Source organism: Myotis brandtii, unplaced genomic scaffold (genome assembly GCF_000412655.1).
Source record: "Myotis brandtii unplaced genomic scaffold, ASM41265v1 scaffold699, whole genome shotgun sequence".
Taxonomy (NCBI): domain Eukaryota; kingdom Metazoa; phylum Chordata; class Mammalia; order Chiroptera; family Vespertilionidae; genus Myotis; species Myotis brandtii.
The window spans coordinates 630,475-652,313 of NW_005370733.1; the positions used below are offsets into that span (position 1 = coordinate 630,475).

Genomic DNA, 21,839 nt, shown 5'->3' on the forward strand with positions numbered 1-21,839 from the left:
CAGTTTTCATTCCGTGATGTTCCCCGGAGACTAGGAGCCCACTATTGTCATTTCCCCTCCCCGCGTGGCAGCCCCAGTGCACTCCCGGGCCCACCGCAGCGGGCCCGACCCGGGCCCATCATTGCTGCGGATTTGTCTGCCTGTTGCACAGCCATCTGCTCTCTGCCGTCCAGGCTTTAGCGTTTGAAGGATGAATTACTAACCGCTCCATGGCTTGCAACTGCTCGCTGTTGGTTGTGTAAGCCAGTAACTCGTCCCAGCGGTTAGAGTCCCCAGAACCTCGGTTTGGAAAGCCTTGCCTTGCCTGGTTGTGTACGCGCCAGGGGCAGCCATGGAGGCGGACTGAATCAGCACCCAGGCATCGAATGGAAGCGTGGCTTGCAAACCTTCTCCTGCAGCTGTTATGTTCAGGCTTTCATGCCGGAGGTGACACTGAATGGGAAAGCGCTTCGGAGAGTTGCCGGCACAGAGCAGCACCGCACCCTGGAGCGTGCGTTAAGAGGCTCATTTGCGTTGTGACTGCGCTTCCCTGTCTCCGGGATAAAGGGAAGAAAGGTGAGCCAGGCAGTAAAGGGCATGCTTGTTACCTGCAGTGCCTGCTGTTCCCCCTGCCCTTTCGGAGCGCTTCGCCTGTCCCCAGCGCTGCGATGAAACGTTCACACCACTTTCTTCTCGCGCTTTCTTTAATGTGCTGAGCCCCCTCTTGCTCCGGCTTTTTTATGTGCTGTTCCTTTCACTGGGAATGTCCTTCTGGTACCGGCTTCCAGCACCTGTACCTCAAATGGCAAGACATTTGTCACAAAAGGCACTAAGTTTTGGTTTGGGGGACTGTCTCTATACGCGCAGGCTGTCGGCTACAGAGGCACAGAGCTGTGTCCCGAGCACCAAGCACCATGCCTGGAACAGGATCATGTGCCTGGAACAGAATCATCGCTGTCTGCAGAGAGAGCTGTGCTCCAGGTTCTGCAGATGGCCCACTGGGTGCATGCATGTCATCGTTCCTGTCTTAGTGACCAGGACCCCAGGGCAAGGGAGGTCAGGTCGCTTGCCCGAGGTCACCAGGTAGTAGTGGCAGAGCCAGGATTCAGACCTAAACCACTTCCTCCTGCTCTGTAACAAGCAGGGGACGCTGGCCCTCGTGGCGTACTAATCATAATCAAGCCCTGATACAGTCAAAACAGCAGTGCAGAAACCAAAAGACCTGCGCTCTAACTCACCTGAACACGTAGGAAAACGAGGTGTTTTTATTTATTAAATGTCAGCTAGAAAATATTTTTGTCCTATAGCTTTTTCAGATGTTTCCAACACGTCTTTCTGCTGTAATCCAGCGTGAATGTAATTTCGCCGTTTTTTTTTTCTTTTTAATTTTAATTAATTGTTGAGGAATCGGCAGTTTTTTCAGAGCCATCACCCAGAATGCAGCTCACCCTGGCTGACTGGGCGGGTGGGCCGCGCAGCCTGTGACCAGGGCCCGGGCTGGAACTTGCTGCCGTGCCTCCAGCAGGGCCAGGACTGTGGGCTGGCTGAGTCTTGGCTACCGGAGCTCCGGCCTCGCTCGTGCCCATGGCGAGAGGGTCTGCTGCGGCCCTGCTCGCCTGCTTGCCTTGACGACCCGGTGGCCCAGCTGTCGGGAAGCCTCCTCCGTGAGGACTGGGCGCCATCCACCACGCTCTGAAACTTTGAAAAGATTTCCAGCTTCTAGGAAAGTGACAAGAGTAGCACCGTGAGCTCTGTATGCTCTTACCTACCTTTGCATTTCCTTTCCCCCGTCACTCACTGTGCGTGCGATTGTATAGGAGTCTCTCGGAAATGCTGGGCCAGCTCTGGACCACCACATAAAGCAGTCACACTGGTTCTCTGGCTTCCCGCTGCTTATAGAAGTTATGTTCACACTATACTGTCGTCTGTACTAGCATTTTGTCTAAAAGTAATGTACATTTGCCCTAACCGGTTTGGCTCAGTGGATAGAGCATCGGCCTGCGGACTGAAAGGTCCCAGGTTCGATTCTGGTCAAGGGCATGTACCTTGGTTGTGGGCACATCCCCAGTCGGGGGTGTGCAGGAGGCAGCTGATCGATGTTTCTCTCTCATTGATGCTTCTAACTCTCTATACCTCTCCCTTCCTCTCTGTAGGATATTAATAAAATATATATTTTTTAAAAAAGTAATGTACGTTCATTAATACCTACTGCTAAAAAATGCTCAGTGTTTCCTGTTGGAAAAATGGCACCAATAGACTTGCTCTATGCGGATTTCCATAGCCCTTTGGTTTGTAAAGTTGACCTGGCCCTTTACTCCCAAGAACAAGGGTGTATCTCACCCCCCCTCACCCCCGCCACCGTCCAGTTGTCAGAATGCAGCAGGCCACTGTCACCGGTGGCTTTAAGAGCTGAGCCTCAGCACAGTCCCCGCTTGTCTCGCATGACAATTTGATGTTTACAATAAAGACCCATATCTATGTAGCATTCTCCTGCCTGGAGTCTTTCTCGCTGACCTGTGCTCATAGCCAAGCAGGAGGGTGAGGCCACAGTGCAGTCAGGCCGTCTGCCTGAGCCCACCGGGTGCAAAAGGCGCCCGAGCTCACAGCACGGGAGATGCTGAGCAGACGTGGAGCATGTCCACACCCACACTGTCCATTCGAGGTCCAGTTCTCCATCACACGCTCATTTTAGCCTCTTTCAGACCCGGAGGCGAGGGGCTTGACTCCTCTGCAGCCATCGCTGAGAGCTTTGCTCGCGCTGCATCCTTGGCCGGAGCTCGGTGATGCCACCGCGAAGGGCAGGCTTTGTTGGGAAACTGGCTCTTGGAGACGAGAGAACCAGACTTTGTTTTACCATCGTAGTCGGTGACGGTAGTGATCTTCAATCCCGAGTCTGATGTGCTCGATGCGTTTATAACCTTCGTTTGTCCAGGACACTTTTACACTCGCCTTCCCTTTCTCCTTTGAATCTAACAAAGGTAATCACTTGTTTTCTGTTTCAGATCTCTGGGCATTTATGAGAGCTAACGATGTGTTATGCCTTTGGGGAAGAAAGGAAAAATCCCTGATTCTCGAGCTGGGAGGGGCAGAGCAGTGAGCCGCCTCTCTGTTCCCATATATTTAATAAAGATTGTGCTGGCACTCCTGGTCCCACATCTATTCATGCGGGGCTGTGTTGTGCTGTGTCGCTGCTTCTGAGATTGGCACTGTTATATTATTAATGGTCCTGCTCACACATGCCTTGCATTTAATGTAGAACATAAGAGGCTCACCTAGCATGAGTGAAACATCTCAAATTGAAAGTGTAGATGCTATAAAATTTTTAAAGGAGAGAATGTGTTATGGTTGAACTTTGAAATGAAATTAGTGGATTTTTAATCACCAAGTTAGAAATGTCCTTGGATTCTTGAGCGGGGAGGGGGCTGTGGGGGAGGGATGGGAGGTGTGTTCGCTTGCTTTTCTGCCAGGTAGAATCCAGAGACCTAGCGGGAACACGGGGTCGGAGCTACGCGGACAGCAGGGAAGAGGGGAAGAGGGGCTTAGGAGACAGCCGCTCCGCTATTAACTCATCCGTCACGGCAGCGGTGGCCGAGATCTCAGAACAGTTGGAGACTCACATACACAAGTGCATGTGCTGAAATGCCACGCTCGGTGGCATTCGGGGGAGGGTAACCTTTGATGATGAATTTTCTTGCCCTTTTTAGGGGAGTGGAAGGGGAGGCGGTGGTACTTCAGAAGACTAAATTTACCAAAGTTTTGCGAATTTAAATTTTCTTAGAAAAAATGTCAAATGATTGCAGCTCCCCAAACGCCCGTGTTGGCATTTTAATGGCGCTTTGTTGAGCCCAGTGAGGTGCGCCAGTGGAAAGCAGAGCGGTGTCTTTTCCTGGTTTTGTGGTATTGAGTCTGGAGCCCTGCACCAGACGGCATCCCAGGAACCCTCATGATTTATCTATTGTGTGTGATCTTTTCTTAAACATTGTTAACCTGTGCCCTTTACAGACAATGCCGGGCCAGAGAATGTCAGGGGAGCTTCAGATTCATGGGGTGTAAAGAAAAGGATTGTCCTCAAAGCCAGAGGCTCCGATGGGCATTGAGAGAGCGGTGTGTGGAGAGACACCTGCGGGGCTGCCTCTGGCTGCGGGGCTGAAGCCGGTTAGCGTGCCGTGTGCGTCCGGCCCGCACCGCGGAGAGGAAGAAAGCGTGTTCCTGCTCCTGCCAGGCTGCCGGAGGCGGCTGTGTGCGCTCCCCACGCGGGAGGGCTGTGCACTGCTATTCACAGGCCGCTTTATCGCCGACTAGAAAGGAGGCTTGGGCACTGCCAGGAGGAGAATGGCTTCACCGCCAGGGGCAGGGGGCGGACAGCAGAGGCCTAGAGGGAGGCTGGGTGAGGAAGAGCCCTTTATTGGAGCAAGTGGAACTCGGAGAGCTGGCCTGGTGCCCCGCCCAGTCCCTCTGCCTCCTGAGACAGGGTGCTCTGCACGAGATGTGCTCCCACAGGTGAAAAGGAAACTGTCGTCTGTTCATCTTACCATTTAGGTCATTAGATAAAGAAGTGAGTGAAGACAAGACCAGAGACAGTTCTTGGGCAGCTGTTGTAATTTTCACACAATTGACTATTTTCAACCTCTGTTTTGAGACAACATGGCTACTTGGGCTCAGCTCTTTGGGAAAGAAGAAGAAAAATCAAACGTGTGGGCTTACTAGGTGCTTTTGCCAAATTACAGACCACGGTTGAATTCGGATGCCACATCATTGCTTCCCCAAAAGTTTACTTTCTGGTAAACACTGACTGGGAAACTATAAAAAGGAGCCAAAAGCCACGAGACATAGATTGTCTCTCTCCCTCACACGTCTCCACCATTTTCCCATTGTTTCTCAGTTGTTCATGGCGGTCGCCATTCCGATCTTGCTGCTGCTTGAAGCTGGGGTGGGCTTGGGGATGGTGGGCTAGCGCAGCGGGACCCCTGCCCCCGCGGGGGGAGCACTCGCTGTGAGCACTTCCTGCAGCACCTCGCCCACCACATCCACCTCCCATGGCAGCAGTACAGAGCTCTCCGCACCTCATTATTTCCACAACCTGAGCGGATTTGCACATTAATTGATGTGTGGGAGGGAAGGCATCTGCTATAGTAAAAACCTTTAACTGTTGCAGTAAAATGAAATAAAATTAAGTGCTGCTGGAGTAACCCACAGTCCCCAGGTGGGCATGGCGCCTGTGTGCGCAGGGCTTATGTTCAGGACCTGCTTCACGTTGAGGCTGGTTTTCCCAACGTGATCTTAATGCTCATCCAGGGAGTGGGAAAGGGCAAGTGAGTCGTCCCGAGGTGGTAACAGCAGCACCAGGCCTTGCCTGTTCGCACGCCACTCCCCACGGAGCTCCCCTCAACCCTTGTAGCTCTTTTCTGGATACTTGCCTCTATTATTCTAAATAACTCACTTGAACTGCTATTTCAGATGTTATCTTTGACCCCACTCTGGAAGATAAAGATGGAACAGTGATTTGCTGAATTGATACCCAGTGTTTGTGTTATTAGTGCTGTAAAGACTGCTCACAGCTGAACCATGTGGGCTACTGTGCCTGCCGTTCCTTCTTGTGAGGGGGGCCGGGCGGCTCGCCACCCCGAGTGCAGACCTGTCCCCACACCCTGAGCCTCTGTGGTCGGCCTCTCTGGAGAGCACGCCTGCCGCTCTGGGAGTTTTATTCTCACCCCTCGCCTGGCCGCCCACGCCTGGGCGCCCACTTCCCGGTCTTGGGAAGGCTGCAGTCCGGTTCTGCTTGCTCTTGGATTTCTTCCCCTCCGGCCCCACCCCCACCCCGTGCAGGAGGCCTTTCCACGTGCTTCTCTCTGCGAGGGAGCTCGGCCATTGGCTTCCTGTCTTCTAAGACGGCGTTGGCCTCTCTCCCTGTGTCGTCCCTCTCCTGCCATTTACCCTGGGCACAGTGCTGGTGTGTCCCTTTCCCCATCTTGTGTGGAGGGAGTGCGCTGAACATGCCTATTCATTCCAGCAGGGCACCAGGAGAGCTCGTGGGTTTTCTCTGTATAACTCTTCTAATTTTCACACAATTGACATTGTTCAGTAACCCATTGGGTCAAATTTTGAATTTTATTTCTGGCCATTTTAGCCCAGCAATTTCAAGAGTCAAGTTATGTGTATTTGTTTGCTTGTTGTTTTTTAAATATATTTTTACTGATTTCAGAGAGGAAGGGAGAGGGAGAGAGATGGAAACATCAGTGATGAGAGAGAATCATTGATTGGCTGCCTCCTGCATGCCCCCCACTGGGGATCAAGCCTGCAACCCAGGCATGTGCCCTTGACTGGAATCGAACCCGGGACCCTTCAGTCTGCAGGTGGATGCTCCATCCACTGAGCCAAACCAGCTAGGGCAGAGCTCGTATTTTGAATACACGTTGCTTTTTTTTACACACAGATTTGCAGCATCTTAACTTTGTTTCTTAAAAAGCACATTCCCTGTGCTGGGCTTTCGTTTCCCACAAGGGTCTCCTTTCGCCGCATGCTCTGAGCGATGCGCGCAGACCGCAGACGTCTGCACGTTGGCGATTTGGAAGGGACTGCCCCGCGGGGGCCCTGGCCTCAGGCCGCTGCGTGATAGTTCATCACGTAGGAGGAGGGAGAGAATGAAACGCCGGCTCCTGAGGAGACTGGCCCCTGTCCCTCTGTGGCGGCAGCTGGTTGAAAGCCCCTCAGTGGCGTTCCTGCTGCTTTGGGCTCAGCCGTCAGCTGCCTGGAGCGCAGGGTCGAGGGCAGGAGTACTGGTGGGTGGTGGCGGTGGTGAATGTTGAACTTTTCAAAGAAGCAGCAGTGCCATTCGAATGAGAGCCACCCTTGTGCTGGGTGGGGAGAGCCAGGCAGTGCCCTGCGGGGCAGGGCGGGGGGTGGGGGTGGGGGCGAGGAGGCTGTCCCGAGACCAAGCTAGGCTCTGGAGCCAGGAGTGGCGCACACGGCCGGGCACTCACCAGGCTGTGCCGCCTGGTACAGACGCCCAGTGGATGTTTGTGCCCCTCCCTCAATGCACATGTGATTGATGAGGAGCTGGGACCTTTGAGAGGTAATTAGATGAGGTCAGGAGGGTAAGTCCCTGATGATGGGACTCGTATCCTTACAAGAAGTGACACAGTGACCTGGCAGCCGGGTGTAGGGCAGGAGGAGGGCCCGCGCCCAGAACCGGGCCTGCTGGCTCCTGGCCCCTGCGCTCCAGTCTGCAGAATGTGAGCAACAAGCGCTGTTGGTACCCACCCAGTCTGTGGTCCTTTGTTGTAGCAACCTGAGCCTCTTCACACCCCGTCCTGTCCTTGGAAACCGGACATAAACCACCAATTTAAATACAACTGGTCCTCCAATAGCATTGTTTCACTCAAAGGTGCTTCATTATCATGAGATGCCATAGGAACATCACTCTTTTTTATATTAATTATTCTCTAGTAAACTTGATATTCTTTGGACGTCTTGCTTAAGTCACAGAACCTATTGATGATAAGTGAGGACTCACTGTGTTTGCCTGTGGGGATCCTTGCATTTTCTGTGGGAAATGCAGCCATTTAAACCCACCTCTCCTGACCGCTGGGCCACCTTGAGGAGCAGGTCACACAACTTTTGGGCCATGCCTTTTGTCTGGTCTCTTCCCCCCAAAGGCGATGCAAAATGCGGCTCAGAAAGCCCGTTTCCTACTTTTGAAAGCCCCCCCCCCCCATGTTCCCAGCTTTCCGTGCTTACTCAGAGAGGCAGCTTGTTCAGATCTGCATTATTCTTGTGTGAAGAACTGTTGGCTTGTCTTCCTTCCCACCCCCTCCCTATTTTGTAACCCTGCTCATGGAGGCTGTTCTTATTAAATATCATAATTTGCTCATTGGAGAGTTATTTGTAAACTTAATTAACTCTCTGACAGTGTTGGAGAGTTAGCTCAGCCTCTCTGGTCGTGGTCTCCGTACCCTGGCCTGTGTCTGCTAAAGACTTGGTAAATAGTTGGGAAATGCCAGTTGGTGATGTATGGGTCTCTTTAACATTTCTTTGATTTATGTGCAGTGCTGTGGAAAAAGGCAAAGAAAGCAAATTATATGGCGAAAAATGTTGCCAATCTTCACTTTTTTACTCTTAGTTTTAAAAAGTACACTTATCAATCAAATCTGATGGACTTTCTTTTTTGTAAAGATTGAAAATTTAACTATTTGAAGACCATTGCAACACATGGTCTGTGTCTGCTTAATCAAGTGTACTTGTAGTTAGCCCCCGAGGAGATCAGAATTCTGAGAGCTCTCCGGTCTCTGCTGTGGGGCCCCAGCCTGCTCTCGCGCCACTCTTCAAAGCACGCGCATGGGACAGTCCGGTTTCTCACAGGATTCGGGGCGACGGAAGCCCTGGCTGCTGGAAGCATGTCGCATCCATGTTTGAAAGCCTAAGTCCAGGTGCTGGGCCAGCGAGCTAATTGCGACTTGTCTGAGGGTTCCCTCTGTGGCGTATTTCTGGGGGTTCCAGGTAGAGACCGGCTTCTGGAATCAGTCAGTGAGTCAACAAGTATTTTGAGGCATTCCTCGCTGGCTGCTGCTGGTCCCCATTGTGGTGGTTTGCTTGTTCATCACAACAGAATTCAGAAACTTTGAGAAGGGCTGCAAAGCATCATGGGAGTAAGTCACTTGCACATGGAGCAGAGGCCCAGCTCTCTGTCAGTCCAGCCATCCTTACTCTCCCCTTCCTCAGACCCATCCCCAACAGGCCTGTTTCTCACCGGGTCGCCTCCTCTAGGGGGTTGGGTTGTTTTGTCAGAAGCAAGGCCTTCCAGTTATTGGCTCCGTCACCCCTGAGCTCAGTCTAGTTGTTCACGGCTCAGCAACCTCAGCCTGTTACTAATCATAGTTAACGTGTATTGAGTGTGAACTGTGTGCCAGCCACGTTGCTCAGCACTTTCATGTACTTAACCCTCACTGACTGTAAGAACTTGAGTGGGTTTTGCTCAGTGAAATCCCAGGTCCCTTCTAGAGCAATTAAGTAATATTGACAGCAGTGTTACCCCCAGTAAGAGGAGAGAACGGAGGCTCTTGAACGTAGAGTAACGCACCCAAGGTCACAGCGTCGGCTAAGTGAGGGCCCTGTGACGTCTACCCAGACAGCTGACTCCATCCCTGCATTCTAATTAGAGGGAGGTGAGTGGAGTTCACCTCGGTCATGCTGATCTGTAGAAAATTCACTCTCATCTGTGGCTCATCTCAAACCAAGAACATACCCACTATTGGGATGGATGACTATTGCTCTTTTCCTTACAAAAGAAAGGAATCACAGCCCCGTATTTATCAGAGGAAAATCCAGCCATGTAGGCTGGCGCCTCCTTTGCCTTTTCTCACACTTCCTGTGTAGACAGTCAGACTTCAGCTGACAGTGAGACGTCAGTGGTCCTGTAAGAAGGAGACAAGCTCTGGGCTGGAGGGAGACTTTGCTCTTCCGGTGCTGAGCACTTTCTTAGCTGCAGAAGGACATCTTCCTAACCCGGTCGTTTAAGGCACCGAGGTTGAGCCAACTCCCGGCATTTAGGTTGTGTGTAGATCAGAACAATCCCCGAAGCGTGTCAGAGGCGCTTCCCACGGCTCCCCTGGGTCTTTTGGTTGGAGAGCTCGAGGCGGGCGGCCCAGTAGGCACTGCCCGGCTGAGCCTCGGTTGTACCAGAGTCTGGGCCTCCTTCTCAACACAGCAGCTCCTTCAGGAGGCCTCGTGGGTCCTTTCTCCCTTTACACTTACAGATTCTTGCCTGACGTGTTGAGAGTGACAGTATTTGATTAAAAGATGATCATCTAATCAGTTTTGTGAGCATTCGGTCATCGCTGGCATTGCTGGAGGAGGCGAATTCCTGGGCTAGTGACTGATAATCGCAAGAATGGCCCTGTCTTTGTGTGCGCGCAGGACACTGTGCTCAGGCGTTCGCATGTATCATGTCGCTTAATTCCTACAACTGCTCTGCTTCTTCATCTGGGAGAGAAGGCTGACAACCTCCTTCCCCGGCCACGGGGAAGTCGGGAAAGGCACTGGCAAAGCCTGCCTCAGTGCGGGCCACAAGCAAGAGCTGTGTGCTGTGAGATCACATTATGTTCCTGCGGGCGCTGAAGAAGCGGCTGAGGGAGAGGACACCCAGCGCTATGGGGAGTCGCGGGGCTGAGCTGGGGGCGGGCCTCAGCTGTCTGACTGCAGAGCTCCACCTCCACTTGGCTCTGCTGCCTTCGGCCCTAACCTCTGCGCCGCCGACCCATCGCCCACCAGCACCTCTCAGTCACCAGGCGTTATTCCTCCTGTTCTTGAAGCGAAAAGGCACTGGTTAAAAATGATCAGTAAATGCCCTAACCGGTTTGGCTCAGTGGATAGAGCGTCGGCCTTCGGACAAAGGTCCCAGGGTCGATTCCTGTCAAGGGCATGTACCTTGGTTGCGGGCACATCCCCAGTAGGGAGTGTGCAGGAGGCAGCTGATCGATGTTTCTCTCTCATCGATGTTTCTAACTCTATCCCTCTCCCTTCCTCTCTGTAAAAAATCAATAAAATATATATATTTTTAAATGATCAATAAAAAATGTGTCTTTCGCCCAGCCAGTGTGGCTCAGGGGTTGAGCATTGACCCATGAACTGAGAGGTCACTGGTTCGATTCCTGGTCAGGGCACATGCCCAAGTTGTGGGCTCAATCCCCAGTGTGGGGAGTGCAGGAGGCAGCCGATCAATGATTCTCTCTTATCATCGATGTTTCTATCTCTCTCTCCCTCTCCCTTCCAGTCTGAATTCAATAAAAACATTTTAAAAAATGTGTCTTCCCAAATGCTTCCTCCCGTTTCCTGACTCCTGTCCTCACAGGCCTCCAAGCAAAGCAGCTGTCCCCTGGCTTCCACTCCTGTTAGTTTCCGTGTCTGGTGTCATAGTTCTGTATCTGTCAAAGTTAGGGACACGTGGCCCCGTGGCCCCTTCTGCTGAGGTTGAGGGAAGGAAGAGAGGGAGCTGAGGGCTGCATCTGAAGGTGATAGTAAAATGGTGCCAAAGCAGAAATCGTCATTTCATGACCCTGGGACTTCTGCTCTCCAGCCAATTCTAACAAGAGGAGGCACATAGCAATCACTTTCACGCCTCATAGAAGCTGCTAGTATCTAATTATGTTATAGTTATCAGAATGGTGATTTTTAAATAATCATGTTTGCTGGTTTCTTTTAAGAATATTTTTTAAAAATATATTTTTATTGACTTCAGAGAGGAAAGGAGAGGGAGAGGGAGAGAGAGATAGAGATAGAAACATCAATGTTGAGAGAGAATCATTGATCGGCTGCCTCCTGCACGCCCCATACTGGGGATCGAGCCTGCAACCCAGGCCTGTGCCCTGACCAAGAATAGAACCATGACCTCCTGGTTCATAGGTCGACGCTCAACCACTGAGCCACGCCGGCCGGGCTTGTCTTCCTTGCGTTACCAGAGTCCTGTGAAGGTCGTTTCCTCCTTTTGCAGCCACACGCACAGTTGGCTTTGTTCGTGGATCTGTTCACAGATGAGTGATACCTCCCCCGCTGATTGGCATCTTTGACATCTGGTGACACGCGTGCAGCTGTGGTGTAAACGGGCTGTTGTGTGACAGTCTATTAATAAAGGTGTGAGTCCCGGGTGCTCCAGGAGCACCGTCTACATGGCCCCCAGAGCACGGGTACCAAGGAGGGAAAACGCCGCACCCGGCCTCTCTGTTTACCTCTTTGACAGCTGGTGCAGCTTGGACAGTGGCGGGTCTGTATGTGGGAAGAAAGCAGCCCACATGGCACTAGCATGTCCGGGACGCTCCGCTGAGCAGGGGCTCGGCCCTGGTTCGTGTCTTGCCTGCGTAGTAATTGAAAGGCCTGGAATCTAGCTTCCCCGTGAGAACAAATAGGCAAATAAATTGGACACTTCCTTCTGACGGTCTATTGATGGTGTTTTGACCAAATAGAAAGATCATTTCCCCACGAAGGCTCAAATCTAGGGTTGTTTTTCTTAAAAAAAAAAAAAAAAAGTTGGCTATTTGAAAGAAGCCTTGTGAGATAAAAGCAGGGAAGAAGCTAATACCATTATCTGATATTTAGAGAGAAATCCAAGCAACACAATTAGACGGATGGGGTTTTCTGTGGCTGTTTTCCTCGGCACAGATAACACCAGGCTGGCTGCCTGCTTCTCTCCTCAGAGTCACGTTCAAAGGAAGAGGCAGCGCTTTAGCATCACACACGGTGCTCGCTCATTAGCTGCAAACAACACAGATTCAGTAATGAGGGCAAAGGTCTGCCACTCAGAGTGGCGATGGGGTGTTTAATGGTTTAGGGCAGTGGTCGGCAAACTGTGGCTCGGCAAACTGCGGCTTGCAAGCCACATGCGGCTCTTTGGCCCCTTGAGTGTGGCTCTTCCACAAAATACCGACTTCTTCGCATGGGCCACGAAGTTTCAATCGCACTGTACGTGCGCGGCCGCACGTGGTATTTTGTGGAAGAGCCACACTGAAGGGGCCAAAGAGCCCCATGTGGCTCGCGAGCCGCGGTTTGCCGACCACGGGTTTAGGGGAAATGGGACTGTGTGAGAATCTCAGATTAGCGCTCACCCCCCTCCACAGGCCCACACCCAGCCACACGCGGTGACTCGATGCAGGTGTCATTGTCCTTGGCTGGGGCTGTGAGCAGGTTCCTTTCCAGCAGCTCTGGCTGTTTGGTTCCATGTTTGAGGGCAGGTGACGCTGCACGGATGGCGTCCTTTCTCGTCGCTCTCCTGGGCTGTCACACAAACTTCCAGAGAGGACCCTGCGTGGAAACCGATTGCACACGTGATTCTCAGGACAGTAAAGGGACTTGTAAACCCACTAGGCACTAGCATGATGGCCCCATCACACAACAGATCAGAGCTGCTGGGAAGGCTGATGTGTTACTGCTGAGTCTAGAATTTAGATTTTCTGACAATATTGACATTTCTATAATTTCCTTTCTCCAAGGTATGATTTTTTTTTTTTGACCTTGAATGATATGGTAAGATAGAGACTGCCCCAAACTCCCCACTTTGGTGGTGGCTGGAGTCAGGGAGGAAAAGCAGGCGTGTCAGCGCTTAAAGAGGTCAGAGCGAGGGAGCGACAGGAGCCAGCGAGTGTGGTGATGCGGACACCGCCTCCCGGGCACACCGGGGTCCCTGTGCGTCGGGGTCCCCATGCAGGAAGAGCCGCTGTGTCTCAGCTGGAGCAGGGACGACACATGCCAGCCATTCCTCCAGGTAGAAAGGTGCGGCACACTCATCCCTCGGGTGACTGCCGAGTGGCCCACCTTCCTAAGCCAGGAGTGACCTGGGCCAGTCACCTCCCAGGCCGGTATCTCCTCCAGTGGGGGGCGGGTGGGCTCCTCTAGGGCCTTGCTCTGACCTCAGAACCCTGTTTCTTCTCAAACTGCTGTCCATTGCAAGTATATGCTCTGTCCATTTTGGAGCAGGTAGAAGCCTTTAGAACAGCTGTTCTCAACCTGTGGGTCGGGCGTGGGTGTGAGTCCGACCGTCGCCTGCAAGCTGAAGAGGTTCTAAAGCAGCAGTTCTCAACCTGTGGGTCGCGACCCCTTTGGCGGTCGAACGACCCTTTCACAGGGGTCGCCTAAGACCATCCTGCATATCAGATATTTACATTATGATTCATAACAGTAGCAGCATTACAGTTATGAAGTAGCAACGAAAATAATTTTATGGTTGGGTCACAACATGAGGAACTGTATTTAAAGGGCCAGAAGGTTGAGAACCACTGCTTTAGAACAATGGTGAAACCAAACGCCCGTGTAACTTCTTTAGAAATCCAGAGCTGGGGGGTCAGAGGGAGGGTGTAACCGTGCCCGTAGGGAGGGTCCTGAAATGTGGACACAGCTGTGGTTAGAGGCAGAGCCCAGTGGCGGGCTTCCAGGCGTCATTTCTCCTCCCGAGGCTCTCTGTCTGGCCCTTAGGTTTACCAGGACCCCTGGCAACGCTTGGCACCTTTGCAGGTTAAACATCACAAAAACAGCCTTAGTTAAAACCCATTCGCCAAATCGAGGTTCTCCTAATTCTAAATGGTGTTTCCTCAGGTCACTATGAATTGTTGAAATTTTCCCAGGTCCAGGGGTCACTAGCAGACATGGATTAGAAAGGGCTTCAGGTTGGGAACTGACAGAAAATCCCAGGTCCGTCAGAGGAAAAAGAGGGCGGGCATTAATAGACAGCCAAGTTGGAACTGAGAGAATTGCTATCAAAATCCAGGGCACACCGAAATCGCTTAGCACCGAGCGATAACTTACACTTATCAACCCCCCACCCCCCACCCCGCCGCCGCATAAACACTCCTTCTCACAGCTGTAAGATCTGGGAGTTAAAAGAATAGATCATTGCATTTTTCTCCCTCTTTCACTTTATTCTTGCTGGTTAGTGGAGAACTGACCTTGGGTAGGAAAATCACATTAGAACTTTGATAAGTTGCTTTTTGAAACAGTTGTTTCCATGCCACAGACATTTGGAGCAAAGGATGTTTATTGAAGTGCACTTTTATAGAAAATATTACAGAACCTGTAATTGAAAACTTACGGCAGGACTTTTGGAGAGTGATGTGTTCTTAATGTTTATTTGTGGATTAGCTGCACTTCCTTCTGCTGTTTAAAACCTTTGGCCGAGGCACGGAGTTCCAGGAGCTTTGCAGATCTAAACTGTTTCGTGGAATGGAGTATTTAGTGCTTAAATAATGTATAAATCCAGTTGGACAGGAGCTGCCTGTCAGTTTTATTAACTTTGACCCTTTCTCCCATTATAAAGATGCTTCGGTAAATATTTAATGGGGCCCTTATAGATCTTGACATCGGAGCGGTGTTCCTGGAAACTGGGAGAAGTGTACGTGATTAACAGATGTCGCCTAATCACCGTGAGTCAGCTTTCTGGGGAGAGGAGTCCTTCCACCCACATGTGCCCTTCGGGGTGCCGGGTCCTTTGAGGCTGGCCAAGATGCAGAGGCTTCAAAGGAACCTTCCAGAGACAGCCAGCAGCCAGCATGCATTTCTGCTGTTTTATTTTTCTTTTGTTTGTTTGTTTGCGCAAATGATCGAAATGATGCCAGGTGGGCAAAATCACCCGGCCACTCTGCCTACTTAGCAGGCCTCTCCCACTCAGAGAGTCAGCAGGGCCGGAATGGCTGAGCTTGCATGGACCCTGACAAGGTACAGAGCGGAGGAGAGCCAAGGAGAGCCGCCGCCCTGAGCCAGGAGGGGACCCCTGCCAAGCTGTCTTTCCCTTTAAGTCCATAAAGCCCCGTGCATATTGCACTCATTGCAGATTCTGGTGGGAAAGATCGAAACCCAAGTAGCTGACATTTTGAAACATTGTCTTTCAAACTTGTACTGTCCCTCGCTGCCATTGATTTCCCATTTAAGAACTCTGTAGGAGAAAAACAAATTTGAGCAAAATTCATTGGTCTAAGATGAGTTGTTAAAGCCAAATTATGCCCCCCTTTTCCACCATGAGGGGAGCTCCATTTTTATTATGAATGTGATACATCTTTGTCTTGTATTGTGCAGCCATAAGGCTCCCGCAGCAAATCGACCACGTAAATCAAGAGGCTGTTAAAAAGCAATATGGATGCTCCAAACACAGACATTTCAGGCTTACTGGGTGCCTGGATGCCTTCATCTTTATAGCCACTTGCAAGAAGCAGGTCATTTCGTTTGGTTTTGTTTTCTCTCGTTCTCTATGTGTGTGCAGCCAGTGGCTTTAGGTGAGGCCATTTATTTTTCAGAACATTATTACCCTTTGCATCCGGGGCCCAGCCCCTTTTAGCCGGCGCTCACCAGTTTCATTACCATGAGCTGTATGCCTCGTAGCCCACTCCGCAAAGGAAATCTATCCTTTGAAGAGCATTTTGAAAAGAAATTGATTCAGTGACTCAGAATGAGTTACTATTTGTACGTTCAGTTAATTCCAAATAAGTGTTTGAAAGACCTTGCTTAATTTGAGAAAGGAGGAGGGAACATGCTAGACGTTATAAATAGTCTCAGTCCAAATTCTCAGGTTGGCATTTTCTCATTTGAATGTGTTGTTTACATCTGTTCAAAATTGGGATACCTTTCAAGGATAATTTTATTATAGACAGATTGATGACAGCTCTTAGGATCTAAAATACAAAAGTATGGGATTTTAAAAGGAAGATAGGAGTCAATATCACATGTCAAATTGAATATAAGCTTCATTTGTCAACAAGTGAGAATTAGTTGTATTTAAATCAGAATATCCTGGTGGTAGGAGTTGGGGGCTGGGAGATTGCACTGAGCACAAGGGAAGTGTCTGCAGTGATGGAAACGTCTGTGTCTTGATTTGGGTGGCAGTTGTACAGATGTGTACATATCAAAACTCATCAAACTGGACACTTAACGTGTACTTTTTATTTTATGTAAATTATAACTCAACAGGGTGGATTTTTTTAAAGTCCTGTTTGGTTTAGAATTAGGCAGTATTACTTCTCATTTCCAATAGAGAAATTAAGGTCTAGAGAAGTAAAATGATCTCCTAAGTAAACTCACAGCTCAGCAGTTTGTCCAGAACAAAGCAAAGGCAGCTGGCCCTGAGCCCGTTTAAAGTGTGCCGCTTCCTTACCCAGTGTACCCATGTGTGTGCGAGGCGTGAGAGTAACTTCTTCATCCCCTCCCCCCAAGGAGCCTGTACCCATTGTACCCATATCTTCCCGAACTTATTATGGTTGATATTGTATCTTAACCACTGAGAACACTGCCCAGAGCTTCTGAACCCGGACTCCGGATATGTTTGAATCTGTTCGCCAGCGGTCTTCTGCCCCTGGTTTGCTGTAGTCACTGTGAGTTATGTGGCTTTTAGTATCAGCAGGACACGACAGTAGCAAGAGTTCCCAGAACTAATTAATCTTTAAGAACGAATGGATCTTCTTATAAAGAATGACATTGGTTTTAAAACTATTTACATAAGCATATATGAATAGTAGTAAAAAATAAAGTAAAAATTACTCTAATTCCACCACTTAGAAACACACTATTAATATTTAGAGAGCATCTTTTTGAGTGTCTCTCTGTTTAAAAAGTAACCTATTGGTTTGTTTTTCAATTCAGCAAAATGATAGAAAGTTCTTTTAATATTCTAGCCAATTCCCCGGGTAGTGTTGGGTATTTAGATTGTTTCCAGTTCTTCATCATGTAATGCTGTGCTGAGCAACCTCATTCGTGTTTCTTTTCCTGTTCTCTGATTATCTCCCTCTCACTGCATTCCTCGAAGCAAACTGCTAGCCACTGTATTTGAAATGACTTGAAATGTTCGGAAGGGGTAAGATGTATGGTGTTGCTAGTTGAATGCCCCCGTCCTGCCTTTCCCAGGGTCATCCTCCTTTCCCTGTTCTGTTTCTGGGCAGTTGCAGTACCACGCAGGCCTGGCATCCGGCCTTCTGAATCAACAGTCGCTGAAACGCTCTGCTAACCAGATGGGAGTGTCTGCGAAACGCCGGCCCAAGGCGCAGCCCACCACGCTCGTCCTGCCGCCTCAGTGAGTAACCCCTAGAACAAGGGCTTTTGTCCCGGGCCAGCTGTGTGTGTGCTTGGTTTTGGCTAATTGAAAGTTTTTTTTGCGAGATTGTTTTTTTCTCTTAAAATAGTATCTGTTAAAATTAGAAACCCAGCAGACAGGTAACATATTTTGCATAGATCTTAATTGAAGCAGTTAAAATACAGCTCATAGTGTATGTATTTTGTGTGTGACTTTTCCACGTAGGATTTTAAGATTCCTCATAGCTGATTCTGTTTCCTTGTCCCATTTCCACAGTCGGCAGAGGGTAAGTGGCCAGCCAGCCAGGAGCACATTTTGAAGGCTACAGGATACCTAGCCACCTGCTGGGGCTGGCGTTAGAATGGGCACTAGGCTCACCTGTTTTCTTCTTCTTCTTTCCTTTTATCTTAAATATATCTTTACTAGAGGCCCAGTGCACAAAATTTGTGCACAGGCAGGGTCCCTAGGCCTGGCTGGTGATCAGGGCCGATCTGTGGGCGACCGGCGGGGCGGTTGGAGGGCCCCCGCTGGCACCTGTCTTGGCTGGCCTGGGGCCTGTGGGCTGGGGGCAGCTCCTGTGTTGAGTGTCTGCCCCCTGGTGGTCAGTGCTTGTCATAGCGACTGGTTGTTCCACCGTTCGGTGGATTTGCATATTAGGCTTTTATTATGTAGGATTGATTTCAGAGAGGAAGGGAGAGGGAGAGGGAGAGAGAGATAAAAACATCAATGATGAGAGAATCACTGATTGGCTGCGTCCTGCACATCCCCACTGGGGATCGATCCCTCAAGCTGGGCATGTGCCCTGACCGGGAATTGAACTGTGACTGCCTGGTTCATAGGTCAACGCTCAACCACTGAGCCACACCGGCTGGGCACCTGTTTACTTCTTAAATAGGAATATATTGCTCTTCTTTTTTTCACTAGGAGAGAACTGTAAAAGGCTCATAAAGTGTGCAGCTTGGTAATTGTTTAACACATGTATACCTCCAGGTAGCTCTGGCCGGATCAATCCAGGTGGCCACCACTGCCCGAATCCCAGTCTGTACGCATGACACCTCCCTCCCCAAGTGTAACACTATCCGACCTCACTCTTGAACGTATCTGTTCTTGAACTTCATATGGATGGGTCACACAATACGTAATATTTCGTATCAGCTTTTTTGGTTCATTTTGTAGCGGGGTAGTATTCCTTCCAAAATGCTGCAGGTGGCTCATTCACTTCCCTGTTGGGTTACTTTGTACCAGGAGCCCCTAGGTGGGGACGCAGGCTCACTCAGTGATGTGGGATCAGAAATGCGGGCACAAGTCTTTGCTGGTAGCTTTCCTGTCAGAACGTGCCCTCCCGAGAGGGGCCGTCCTCTTCAAGGCTGCACTTGGACTTGAAACACATTCCCCTGCTCATCCTGCCCTGCAGTTATTTCATTTACATCCTCAGTTACCAACTGACTTAAAAATGTCCAATCCGGAAGAGTGTTTGCAGATGAAACTCAGGTGTTTGCCTTCATTTACTTTCTGTTTGATTAGCAAACACTTATTGTGCTTACTATCTGCCAGGCACTGTCCTAGGCTCTGGGGATAAAATCCGGAGCAAGACAGATGTGGTCCCATCTTCCTGGAGCTTTTCGTTTACTGGGGGAAAAGGCCAAAAAAAGGGCACCCTTAAACACATGAATAAATACAGTAATGCCGCAATTTCTGGTTATGACTGGCGCTTAGGAAGGGAACATGGAGGGTGGTGGGAGTGGACGGGGTGGGGGAAACTTGGAGAGTGAGGAGGAGAAAGGCCAGTGCGGAGCTGGGGGGTGACAGGACGACAGGGACCTTCCCTGTCGTGCGGACACCGTGGACCACATCTCGGTGATCTTCAGGTTTTCGTCACAATTAACATTTGCTTCCAGGATAGAGTGACCGAACCAGCTGGCCTCCGGCAGGTTAGTGTGCGCCTGCTGCAGGCACAGGTGCCATATTTTCCCACGACAGGGGCCACTCCTTTGAGTGACACGAGACAGTGTTAACCAGGAGCAGAGAGCTTCTTAGGCATGTGACTCTGTCTGTTGTCCTCATGTGTTGAGGTGGTGATTCTGGAAATCTCACCTTCCAACCTTGGTTGCAGGCTCGATCCCCGGCCCTGGTCGGCCGCGTGCAGGAGGCAACCAATCGATGTGTCTCTCTCACATCGATGTTTCTCTCTCTGTGTCTCTCACCTTCTTTTCCACTCTCTCTAAAAACCAGTGGAAAAATATCCTTGGGCGAGGATTAACAACAACAAAAAATAATAAATATATAAATAACTTAAATAACTAAATCTCAGCTTCCAGCTCTGAGAAGTCTAATGGGCCTTGTAACTTGTCATTTTCTCCGCGTGGATTGTCTACTGAGGCAAGACTCTGGCGAGAGTGAAAGGCTTTCTAATGGTCCCATAAGACTGGAGCCAAAAAGTGTGTGTTGCTAACTCTCTCTTGACAAAAGTCCGTGCTCAGTCCATCTGTTCAGCATTTGTTCATTTGCATTGGCTTGAAACCTGCTTACAGGTGACATGCTATTATGAGGACACTCGGAAACTATTTTAAGCACCAAGGCAATCAACAGACTCTGTTCTCATGCCAGCAAAAAGAGGTGCTCACAACTGTCATTATACATTTATAATGAATCACTCAAATACCCCGTTTCGAAGAGAAAAGTGGTTGCTGTGTCCTAAGAATACGACTTTGAAATGATTTCCTATACGTAGGAGCCTGTTTCCTGTGGAATTGACTGTCACCTTTTCACATCATGGAGCTTTCTGGGCTCACATTATCCTGGAAACCCTTTATGGAACTGCTGCCCCGGGGGCAGGATCTATAGTCAAGGCCAGTCAGGGCTCTTGCATGGAGCACCTGCTGTGTGCCACTCTGTGCAGACATCAGGATAGAAACACCAAGAAGACTTCGCTGCTGCTTGATTGCATTATAAACATTTTTAATTAGAAATAGGACACTAGTAATATATACATTATCTTAGGTTTTTGGAAAAATGAGAACAAAAAAGAAAAAGAAATAAGACTTCACCCAGAGAAAATTGTTAAGGTTTTGATGGATATTGTTCTAGACTGTTTTCTCTGCACATGTAAGTATAATTTTTAAAAACCAAAAAACAACCTCCAAAAAGGATTGGATATCATTCTGTATCACAGCTCAGTATTTGTTGATGGAGCTGTTAGATTTAAGGTAAAATAGAATATTTAAAGTTGCATATTCATCACCCGTGGCATAGTTGTATTTGTAGAACACGAATTCGAAGTTTGTATTGTAAGCACGGCATAACTATTAAATAACTTTGTCATTAGGAAAACCCCTGGAACTCCCTTATGAAACAACACCGAAACCCTCCCAGGTTGCTGTCTGACAAACTGCCCCAGTGTGCAGTGGTTAGCGCCAGCACGCACAGCCTCTCACCTTTTCTGTGCGTCTGGAACCCGGGAATGGCGCTGGGTGGTCCGGCTCAGGTGTCTCAGAAGGCTGCGCTCGGACAGCGCCAGGGCCGCAGCCACGGCAGGATGGCCTGGGATCCCCAGGTCACTTCAAGGTGGCGCACTCACTGGCGGGCGAGCTGGTGCTGCTATTGATGGGAGACCTGGTTCCGCTCCGCAGAGGCCTCTCCACAGGGACTGGAGCCTCCCCGTGCCTCGCGGGTGACGTCTCCGAGAGCAGGAGCCTAGAACGAGAGCCCTCGCGTCTCTCCTTTTGATGACGGAGCCTCGGTGACACGGAGCGCAATGCCACCCGATCCCGTGGGCCAGGCATCCAGGGAGGATGCGCCAGGGGAGGGAGGAGACCCTGGGAAGGAAGGGCCGGAGGAGTCGCAGCCAGGAGACTGCAGGGGGAGAGGGTGGGGCTGGGAGCCCAGGCAGTTACTTTCCAGCAAACATCTCGGGCCCTCACGTGGCTGGCCCTCTGCGCTGTGCTGGGGGTTTGGAGATGAGCAGGTATAATGTTGGCTTTTAGGACGCGCAGAGTGGAAACAGGCGCAAACAAGCAGGAGGGAATCAGCAAAGTGCCACGGCTAATGATGGTCCAGCCGTGCCTGAGATGGCCGTGGCCCGGCACTGAGAGACCCGCTCAGGGAGGCCCGCCATCCCCCACCTGCTCCCGGCTGCCAGGGGAGCAGGGGGAGGCCTTGCTTCATTAAGGGAGCAGGTTTGCTTTTTAACTAGCGCAAGCGGCAGTGAAGGACCTGGCTGGGCCCTCACTCGCCCTGCTCGGCACTTAATGCCAGGCTCCTGGGCGTGGGCAGGGGCTCCTGGGCGTGGGCAGTGGCCCTGGGTTTGGGCAGGGACTGCTGGGTATGG

The 21,839-nt window shown here is 50.4% G+C and overlaps 1 protein-coding gene across 1 annotated transcript in view; it reads left to right on the plus strand.

The window, feature by feature from the left end:
* Nucleotides 1-21,839, plus strand: part of MED27 (mediator complex subunit 27) — a 138,975-nt gene that overhangs the window by 38,033 nt on the left and 79,103 nt on the right. The window contains exon 3 of the mRNA XM_005882134.2: nt 17,382-17,512. Coding sequence (XP_005882196.1) covers nt 17,382-17,512 — 131 coding nt within the window. The remainder of the gene's footprint in view (nt 1-17,381; nt 17,513-21,839) is intronic.